Source organism: Trypanosoma equiperdum (assembly GCF_001457755.1).
Source record: "Trypanosoma equiperdum strain OVI genome assembly, contig: ctg_907, whole genome shotgun sequence".
NCBI classification, from domain to species: Eukaryota; Euglenozoa; class Kinetoplastea; order Trypanosomatida; family Trypanosomatidae; genus Trypanosoma; species Trypanosoma equiperdum.
Window position 1 is genome coordinate 82803 of NW_027124873.1, and position 9969 is coordinate 92771.

The following is a 9969-nucleotide window of genomic DNA, read 5'->3' on the forward strand; positions in this document are numbered from 1 at the left end:
ACAAAGATTAAAGATAAGTTTTTATACATATATTTACTACCACATAAATTGTTGATATAATTACGAAGTGGCCTGTGGTGCAAACAACAGGAAACACCTGTGGAAAGGCATAAAAATAACTGTTGTTACTTTCAGGAAGGGGAAAAAGACGGAAGATCATGTCAATGGATGTCGGTGTTGTCGGCCTCGGGGTGATGGGCGCGAACCTGGCCTTGAACATTGCGGAGAAAGGGTTTAAAGTTGCTGTGTTCAACCGTACGTACTCTAAGAGCGAGGAATTCATGAAAGCGAATGCCTCTGCTCCATTTGCGGGTAATTTGAAGGCGTTTGAAACTATGGAGGCATTTGCAGCGTCACTCAAGAAACCTCGAAAGGCCCTCATCCTGGTGCAGGCGGGCGCGGCTACGGACTCAACAATTGAACAACTTAAGAAAGTGTTTGAGAAGGGAGATATCCTCGTTGATACCGGTAACGCGCATTTTAAGGATCAGGGACGCCGCGCCCAGCAGCTGGAGGCGGCAGGTCTCCGGTTTCTTGGGATGGGCATATCCGGGGGCGAGGAGGGTGCACGCAAAGGGCCAGCCTTTTTCCCTGGAGGGACGCTTAGTGTGTGGGAGGAAATACGACCAATTGTTGAGGCCGCCGCAGCTAAGGCAGATGATGGCCGGCCCTGTGTGACGATGAACGGCAGCGGTGGCGCGGGATCATGCGTGAAGATGTACCACAATTCGGGTGAATACGCCATTTTGCAAATTTGGGGTGAGGTTTTTGACATCCTTCGGGCAATGGGACTGAACAACGATGAAGTTGCTGCCGTTCTTGAAGATTGGAAATCAAAGAACTTCTTGAAGTCTTATATGCTCGATATCTCAATTGCAGCCGCGCGGGCAAAGGATAAGGATGGAAGTTATCTTACGGAGCACGTGATGGATCGTATTGGATCGAAGGGCACCGGCTTATGGTCCGCCCAAGAGGCTCTCGAGATTGGAGTCCCTGCGCCCAGTTTGAACATGGCTGTCGTATCGCGGCAGTTCACAATGTATAAAACTGAGCGTCAAGCGAATGCCAGCAATGCACCCGGTATTACTCAATCCCCTGGATACACTCTCAAAAACAAAAGCCCCAGTGGGCCCGAAATTAAGCAGCTCTACGACTCTGTGTGCATTGCCATTATCTCATGCTACGCTCAAATGTTTCAGTGCCTGCGTGAGATGGACAAGGTGCATAACTTCGGACTCAATCTTCCAGCTACCATTGCAACTTTCCGCGCCGGTTGCATTTTGCAGGGCTACCTTTTAAAACCCATGACTGAGGCATTCGAAAAGAATCCCAACATTAGCAATCTCATGTGTGCATTCCAAACCGAGATCAGGGCAGGACTACAGAATTACCGCGATATGGTGGCACTTATCACATCAAAGTTGGAAGTGTCCATTCCTGTGCTGTCGGCCTCCCTCAATTACGTTACTGCGATGTTTACGCCAACACTCAAGTATGGGCAACTTGTGTCGTTGCAGCGGGATGTGTTCGGTCGGCACGGCTACGAAAGGGTGGATAAAGACGGCCGCGAATCATTCCAATGGCCTGAGTTGCAATAACCTACTTTGCCTCATATTCTCTTCGTTCTTTCCTCTGTTCTATTAACAGAAATCTACGATGTGACATGGAGCGATTGTGTGATACGAGGGTTGATCGGATGTACACGCGCGTATTTTCATACACAATTTGTCGTGCAACAACCTTGTGGAACAACCGAAGGGGAAAAGGAGAGAGACAAAAGGTGTCGAAGGGGGAACGGAAAAAATGTGCGTGTGGGCAAGGCGGATGTGCAAAAGGTAGCTGAATAGCGGAAGGGGAGAGGAGGGTTGTGGTTTATTATTATACTGGTGCAAAAGTTGGGAGGGAGAAGAGTGACATTGGGGTTCTTTCTTTTTCCTTTTTCAATGCTCTGAAGCACCTTCCGCCTTCTCACTTCGCCGATGTCGTGCACATCATAAACCCCTTTTGAGTAATTAACTTTTTATTTTGCCGTGGGAAAGTACTGTGTGGCGCTGATTTTTCTTTTACCATTACAATTTATTATATTATTTTGAAAAAAAAACGCCTGGTGAATTTTCTAACGACATGTTTGTTTAGTTTGTCTTTTTCCAACACTATTTGGAGTACTTTGTTTATGCCCCTCCAGCATATGCATGTTCTCTGCTACGATTTTTTTCTTCACCGCCACTTTATGTAGCAAACACGTTTCCCTTCACTTTCCTTCCATTTTCTTGTCTATTCTTCCCTTTCCTCACTTTCTTTGATGTATGCCATGTGGTTTGTATTTTCTACCCAAGGCACAATATGGGCGGTGATTCTCTTAATTTAAAGCGGCCGAATATAAGGCGGCTGGGCCCCTTCGAAAATTCGACGCTCTGTTACTTTCTTTTTTCACGTTACACCTCGGTTAAAATACAAGAAAATAACAGTGACAACAACAACTTCCCAGCGTTAAGGTGAGGCAACGAACATTACACATCGATAATCATTTGCTACCTGCAGCGCATTCGCACGGGGCGTTCAATCGTTTTCGCTTTCCCCTTTAAGTGGTAACCAATAGGGACGATTAGGTGCTAGTTTGATGGATGCAACACTTCACGATAAAAGCACGCGGCAAAACACTGCACCAACCTGTCTATCCAAAGCGGAGACAAAACCATCGATTCATGCGGCGGCGGGTCTCCTTGGTGCCTCCATATCAACGGCAATGTTTTATCCACTAGACGCTCTTCGCACGCAAATGCACGTTTGTAAAGGAGGAGACGTCAACCAACTCTCATCGCTGCGTCAGGTTGTTCGACAAAAGGGGTTGCGAAGATTATACGCAGGTTTCGCTGTATCTGTCACCTCCTATGGTATCGGGTGGGGAGCTTACATGGCCGTCTTTAAATCTGTACAGCAGAACCTCTCTGCGTACGTTTCGAGTAATCAAATAGGCGGAGGCAGTGGAAGCGCTAAAAGCGGCAGTGTGACAGCTGGGTGTAACGTTTTGAGTGGTTGCGCCGCTGCCATAACAACTGGAACTGTTGTTACGCCACTCTGTGTTATAAGGACTCGACAGCAACTGTTCGATGGGAGCAATGGCGCCAAACCACAGAACTGCTGGCAGGGATTTAAGGCAATAGTAGAAAACGAGGGATGTGGCGCCCTCATGCGGGGCATGATACCCCAGATTCTGATTATGGGAAATACCATCATCCAAATGGCCATTTATGAGGAGCTTCGGCATTACATTGTGGAACAGAAAATTCAACCCACTTCTTTTGATGTGGCATTGATATCTTCTGTTTCTAAAGCTGTGGCATCAGCTCTGTTCAACCCGATTGAAGTTGTGAGGACTCGCTTGCAGGACAAGCGTAATTGCACCTCCCCTGAGTACCGTTCCATGACCGTGGGATTGCGTACCATTTGGCGCACGGAAGGAATTCGTGGCCTTTACAGGGGCGTTTGGGTGAATCTTTGCCGTGTCGTTCCGACAACATCGGTGTCTTTTATTTTGTACGAGAAGTTCCTAGCGATACTTTCACATCACAACGCGCGTAGGGCGGCGTGTCTTCCCTTGGTGGCAGACTGACGGAAGAGTGAACGTTTGCGTGTTTGTATTTGTGTGCTTGTTTGCATGTATGTGTGTAAGAACAATACTCCCACTGTAATTGTGCGGGGTTGCCCTGTAATTGAAGGTTTGTGTGTGTGTGTGTGTGTGTGTCTAGTACTTATCTATAATATTGTGAAGACATAAACTGTAAGTTTATGTGGAGGGGAACAGTTTGTTTTCCACCCTGTTTTGCGGTTGTGCAGGTGCTTCAGTTTTTCGCAATTCAGCATTTTCGAGATCGCGTGTACACGTATATACATAAATATGGCAGTGATGCGCACTCAGTTCAGTGCTACAAGTAGGGCTACAGGCGTAAAGTATTGTACTAAAATTACATTTGATAAAACTGTGTACATGTGCAGTTGCAAGGAAAAAAAAAGGAAGAGTAAGTGCGTCTTCATTAGTTTATCCTAGTTTTTTTGTTTTGTCCTTACTTATCTTTATTTCTTTCTTTTCTGGAACGTGTTGCCACATTGTGGATTTCTTGAGGGTTCCAGGGAAGACTGATAAGTCGAGTGTATGTTTGCAGAAACGTAAAGCCTACGGGGTCATCGACACCGTAAAGTGGGAAAGAAAGAAGGCAAGGAGAGATAGTGACTGATCGTACTTAAAGGTTGACAAATCAGAGCGGACGAGGAGTATGCTAATCGAGACTGGTAATGTTGTGGCGTCAGTTGCGTACCAGATGCTTAACCTGTATTTCTTCACTCCGTGTCGAACCGTTTCTGCGCGCATCCATGCGTATTTGTAAAGACGTTTTTATTCGCCTCTTTCCTCCCTTTTTTTTTTCGAAAACATCAATAGCTCCCTTGGTTCCAGCAGGCTGTGTAGACTTGCATATATACACATCTAAATAGGTCAATATATACACAATTTACGTATAGGGAGGAAGGGAGGGACGGGAGGGTGATCGGTTAAAACGAAATAGGGGAATTTGTCGACAAAAAAGGAAATAAACAGGGAGTCGGCAGTGTATTGAACGTGCGTGTTTGTGGTGTGTTTAGGACTGAATTGTAGCCATACGCGCACGTACATATACGCATATATACATACATTTCTCCCATGCTCAACAGGGACGGTACCAGGAGCAACCGATCATCTGTGCGGTTAACCAGCGATGAGGGGAAGGTATCCCTTTCTGCATTTAGTTTTCTCTTCTCGGAGCTGTGCACTCGGGCCCATAGCACACCGACAAAGGCACGGGATATAGAGGAAATTGAACAGCGGTTGACGAGCCTCGGTGCAATTGTTGGTGCCAAGTTAATGATGTTATCCTCCCTTAAGGATCCTCTTGAGCTGCAGCGGAGACCTACAACAATTGACGAAGCTCTGAAGTTGCTGCAAGAGAAGTTCTGGACCAGATGGTTTGGCAAGGCAGCGAATGACCTGCAGCAGGAGGGCGAATCGACTCGCTACTTTCTCGTTGACAGTAATCCAATGGTGCTGCAGCATGTTTATCCGTCTCCTGAGTATATGGATAGTGAAGGGCAATGGAGCATTAATTACGCTAGTTTTATGGGTGGCATCGTTGAAGGAGCGTTAAGGGCTGTTGGGTTTGACGCCGATGTGCTCACATATCACCACCCGGAACCCGACAAACCACAACAATCCATTTTTGCCATTTCCTTTGCCCAGCATGTACACGACCGAGAAAGGAGAATACGTGACTGAACAGAAATACAAGAGGCTCTCCTTTCCTTCGCGGTTCTACCGAACGTGTTTAGAGCAGAGCGTAGGCGACTGCGTCGGCATACATATGTATGTATATATCACATACGTTGGTTGCGGCCTCTGCACTTCCTTGGCATTCGCATGCAGTTGTCCAAGAGTGCGTTTGTGTGATGCATCTGCGTGGGTTGCATCGTTTTTTTGTTTTGCTTCACGTGTTTTTTTTACTGCTGCTGCCAGTGATGTCCGTTGTTGTTGCTGTTACCGTTCGTTCGCAGGTGTTTTTGTTCTTGTGTTTCTGTGTGCTGGTGATATTCTTCTGGTGTCTGCAGCTTTCTATTCTTCAGTTCGATGATATGGTTTGTAATTGCAGTGATGCGCATTTGTCTCCCCGCCCCAATTTCTTTTTTTTTTTTGGTACCGTCCTTTTACAACGATTCTCGCACCGGCAAAACGTGTTTATTCGTTAATATTAGCCCACCGAGAGCGGTTGGATGCGCCGCTTTTGTGGGGTTTCCGCGGTTTTGTTTCCTCCATGGCAATGGGTGAGGTTTCAAGGGACTGAAAGCACTGAAGCGTCCATACGGCGGCGGGTTCAAGAAGCCATTCAAAAGGCTCGAAAAAGCAACCGCGTCACGTGGGTTCCCATTGCTTGCGTTTCATCATATCTTCCAGATGACGTCCGCGAGGAACTTGCGTCAGTAGGGGGTCTTGCGGGGTATTGCCGGAATCAACACCAAAAGCAGCAAGGACCACAAATGGGGGAGGGCTCAGGTGGTGCTCTTTTTGCTGTAAAAGTTGTGGATGGGATGCTTTGTGTGAAGATGACTGACGGCAACATCAGCAAGGGTTCCATGGGAGGACGTTTAGAAAACAGTAACTTGGTTGTATCCCAGGAGTTGCTGCATTTTTTGAGGCAACTTCCCGATCAACCGGTAGCAATAGCGGCGTGTCAGCGTGCATGGGGTTTATCTTCCGAGGAAGCCGTCGAATGTGCCGTATGGAATGCGTTGAAAGAGTTGGAATGTAGTTTGCGGCGTAGGGAGGCCAACTTACCCAGCGTATCTTCCTATGTCCAGATTGGTTTTGTGGGGAAGCGACCTGCGTTCATTTCACAGGGTCGCTGCACCATGGCGTTGCTTCGTGAAGAGGATCCTTCTACGGAGAGAGATACATATACGTGGTTTGATGAAGATTTTTCTCCTCAGTACGACCTTTGGCGCATGTCGCGGTTTCTTTTAACGGAGGATTTCACTAGCATTCAACATGTCGACATACAAACTAGAGGTATCATTCAGACGCCGCTGCTGCAGGTAGCCATGACGTACCCTGAGAGGATATCGCTGCAATTGGGATCAACGGTTGACCGCAGCAATGCCGTTGAGGGTCGTTATTATGTGAATGGTCGATCACATCATGAGGTCGATGAGGTGATTGGATTGAAATTTATTTTATCGGAGGATGAGGTTGCGAAGCACCTGAAGTTTACCAACAGCCGACTAAGCAACCTCACTGAGGAAGAGCTAAGTGCGGAGCGGGCGAAGTTAAAAAATATTCCGCCTCTTCGAAGGAGTAAATTGCGTCGGGCTGTTGTTCGTGAGGAGTTCCGACGACGATTTCCCCTCGGTAATGTGTTTTTAAACCCAAATGTTGTGGCGTTTCACGTGTACGATTTGATGACACCGGGTGAGTGGCACAGCAACTCGGTACTGCGTGATACGGTGCTGCCTGACGGTGGTAAGGGTTGCATGCACGTTGGTGTGGATTTCTTTGACCAGTTCCCACATCTTTTCATTACTCAAGGGGTTTGCACAACCACTGTAAATGTGATGCGGAGGGAGCAGGGAATGGAAGCCATTTTGGGTGATGGAGAAATATGGAAGCGAACATCGTTCCGCGATGAAGATATTCTTCTTTCTATGCTCCAAAATGTGTCACACAAGTTGGACGAGTGGGCTGAGGGTAAACCGTTGTCGATATTTGTTTCCCGTCTTCCTCGGCATATGTTTAAGTACCTTCAGAAAAATGGTGGTGCGGCGATTGGGTTGGCGGGAATATTGAAGAAATATCCGGAGGCTTTTGAGGTTACTCCATGTGAGGGGGGAAATATGGAGTCAGATGTCAACCACTGGTTCGTCCGTCCGTTGCGTGATGGTGTTGAGTCCCTTGGAGTGCGACTCATTAGTAAATTACAAACTACTGACGACCCGAAAGATTCATCCAAGGTGGAGGAGGATTTCGATTCTACACCGCAGGAGAGGGGGGGCAACTGAAGTTTTTTTGGGCTGGGGAACTGTGCATTTTGAGGGTTGAGTAAAACGCTACCGTCCCGATGTTGCGGGAAGCATGTCGTCTCATTCCTCTCATTCGCGACTTGGACCCATTCTTCTTTGTTTTTTGTTTTTCATCTCGTCCTCTTGTTTTTTTTTTGTGTGCTGTCTTTGTTTCCATGACTGTAGTTGTTTATTTACCTCATGTGTTTGCGTGTGGACATGGTGGCGATCGTTAGACTCTGAAATCGGATGTGGGAGTAACCTCGAGTCGAGTGCTAACGCATCAGTGAGGCTATCGAAACTCTTTACTGTTTCTGTCAATTAGTTTTAGTCCGTAGATGTATTCCTTTTTATTTCAATCATATTTTTCTTGGTCGTCACTTATAAAGTATACAGAGGTTTTTTTTAAAAAAAAAGAAAAGAAAGACTCTTTCCGGCGGCTTACTTTGCACAATGGCGGGAGTTCTCACTGAAAACTTAGTTCTCCAAAAGACGAAAGTGGACAGCATTCAACGTGTTCGGAAACTCAACGTATGTGCTGCACAGTTAAGCGACATTGGTGTGTTACGCCGTGCTTGCAACCTTGAAGTTCTTTCCCTTAGCCTCAACGAACTCAGCGAGCTCGGTGTTCTGGAAAACTGCCCACGGCTCTCCGAATTGTACCTTCGTAAGAATCGTGTGGAAGATCTCAATCAAGTTCTTCACCTGAGCGATGCCCCCAATTTGACGGTATTGACACTGACGGAAAACCCCATTTGCCAGGACCCGAACTATCGGCGTTTTGTCATCGCTGCTGTCGGAAGTTTGCAGCGTCTAGACGACATCGACATTTTACCACAAGAGCGTGAGGAGGCATACCGAGTATTTCCCAACCTTCATGCCATTGCTCCACCGCCATCATTATATTGTGATCCTGCTAAAGGCAAAATACGACCAAGTAGCAGTACTATGATGAATGTTGCCCAGACTTCACGGGCACTCACACGGTGTTCAAGTCCCACTCGAATGCAGGCTGACATGTGTGCTGCCGACTATCAGCAAGATCGTTATTACAACCAACATCGCAATAGTGTTAATGGTGCACATCGCGGCCCTCAAAGTGCTGCTACGGCCATGCGGCGAAACAAAGCAACAACGGGTTCAATTCACCATCCGCCGCAAGACAAACGTTTACTTCATGGGAATGGCGACACGCGCACACTTCCCATGGCAAACATGCAAATTGGCCCAACTGAAACTGGCGTCGTACAGGCGGTAAAAGTGCTCTTGTCGGAGTTAAGTGTTGAAGGGCTCGATGAAGTGCGACGCTTCATTGATGCTTTGCAGTAACACGGAGATCAACCGGCATTCGTAGACAAGAAAAATGTGGTAAGTTTCATTTTTTTTTGTTTTGTTTTGCCAGATGGTGAACTGATGGGTCTGCCTAATCCGAATAAAAAAAAGGGGAAATATTACCACAGATAAAATATGTAAAACTGAAAGGCGCAACTCCTCACTTCCTTATGGATGGTAGAGAGAAACTCCCTCAATGGTGCAACCAGAGGAGGAGGGAAACCACGGAGGAATGCGGGAGACAAATGGTTTAGAGTACGTGGTGTCAATAACCATGCAGTGAAAAGTAGTAATACTGTGGTCCTTGTGCTGTTTAATTTCTACATATATTTATACTCATTTATATGCTGATACACATATATTTGTATTTATACATCTGTACATATATATATATATATCTCTGTGTATCTTCGCCACTCTTTCCTCCGTTAGTGTTTGCGTATGATTGAGTGAATATATATATATATATTTGTAAAGAAAGATTATCAGATTTGGCGTGTAAAGGCAAATTTCAGTGGTGAGGTGACGGCACACACGATTTCCATACCATCTGCGGGATATTTCTACAGCTGTTTAGGCAGGCACACATATAAACCTGCTTAAATGTGTGAAGTGTATTCAGTGATGGGCTAACAATTCTTTCCTTTTTTTATTCTTTTTTTTTGTTTTTGAAGTAAAAAAAGTTTCCCCCTCCCTTCGATGTCCCCCCTTCCTTTTCTGGCTTTTTTTTCTTCTTTTCTTTTCTTTCCTTCCTTCCATTGTTTAGTAAACTGAGGTGGTTATTTAATTGATATGAAGAGAAAAAACAAAACAAACAAACAAAATCCGGAGGAGGGAAAGGGATGGAGGGGGAAAATAAAAAGAAAAAAAAGACGGAGTGAAGGAAAGTCCCACACGCTCACGCCTGAGAACCTGCACAGGTTTATCTGTATTCAATGCTTTTTTATCTTTATCTTTTATCTTTTTTTTTTGAGGATGAAGGGCTTTTTTTTTCAGTTGTTTTCTTTTTTCCTGTTGGGCGTATATTTGTGTTCGACTCATTTTCTCCCTTTTTGTTTTTTT

The 9969-nt window shown here is 46.0% G+C and overlaps 5 protein-coding genes across 5 annotated transcripts; all 5 read left to right on the forward strand.

Annotated features, from left to right (window-relative positions):
* Window positions 1–158: 158 nt before the first annotated feature.
* Window positions 159–1598, forward strand: TEOVI_000448100 (6-phosphogluconate dehydrogenase, decarboxylating; the record flags this gene model as incomplete). The annotated part of the gene is made up of 1 exon (XM_067227248.1): window positions 159–1598. The coding sequence occupies one exon, from the start codon at window positions 159–161 to the stop codon at window positions 1596–1598; it is 1440 nt and encodes a 479-aa protein (XP_067083349.1).
* A 1022-nt stretch (window positions 1599–2620) lies between these two features.
* Window positions 2621–3613, forward strand: TEOVI_000448200 (mitochondrial carrier protein; the record flags this gene model as incomplete). The annotated part of the gene is made up of 1 exon (XM_067227249.1): window positions 2621–3613. The coding sequence occupies one exon, from the start codon at window positions 2621–2623 to the stop codon at window positions 3611–3613; it is 993 nt and encodes a 330-aa protein (XP_067083350.1).
* Window positions 3614–4696: 1083 nt separating this feature from the next.
* On the forward strand, window positions 4697–5305 carry TEOVI_000448300 (transport protein particle (TRAPP) subunit, putative; the record flags this gene model as incomplete). The annotated part of the gene is made up of 1 exon (XM_067227250.1): window positions 4697–5305. The coding sequence occupies one exon, from the start codon at window positions 4697–4699 to the stop codon at window positions 5303–5305; it is 609 nt and encodes a 202-aa protein (XP_067083351.1).
* A 491-nt stretch (window positions 5306–5796) lies between these two features.
* Window positions 5797–7575, forward strand: TEOVI_000448400 (uncharacterized protein; the record flags this gene model as incomplete). Its single annotated transcript, XM_067227251.1, has 1 exon — window positions 5797–7575. The coding sequence occupies one exon, from the start codon at window positions 5797–5799 to the stop codon at window positions 7573–7575; it is 1779 nt and encodes a 592-aa protein (XP_067083352.1).
* A 453-nt stretch (window positions 7576–8028) lies between these two features.
* TEOVI_000448500 (leucine-rich repeat protein (LRRP), putative) lies at window positions 8029–8904 on the forward strand (the record flags this gene model as incomplete). The annotated part of the gene is made up of 1 exon (XM_067227252.1): window positions 8029–8904. One exon carries the CDS (start codon window positions 8029–8031, stop codon window positions 8902–8904), a length of 876 nt encoding a protein of 291 aa, XP_067083353.1.
* Window positions 8905–9969: the final 1065 nt, after the last annotated feature.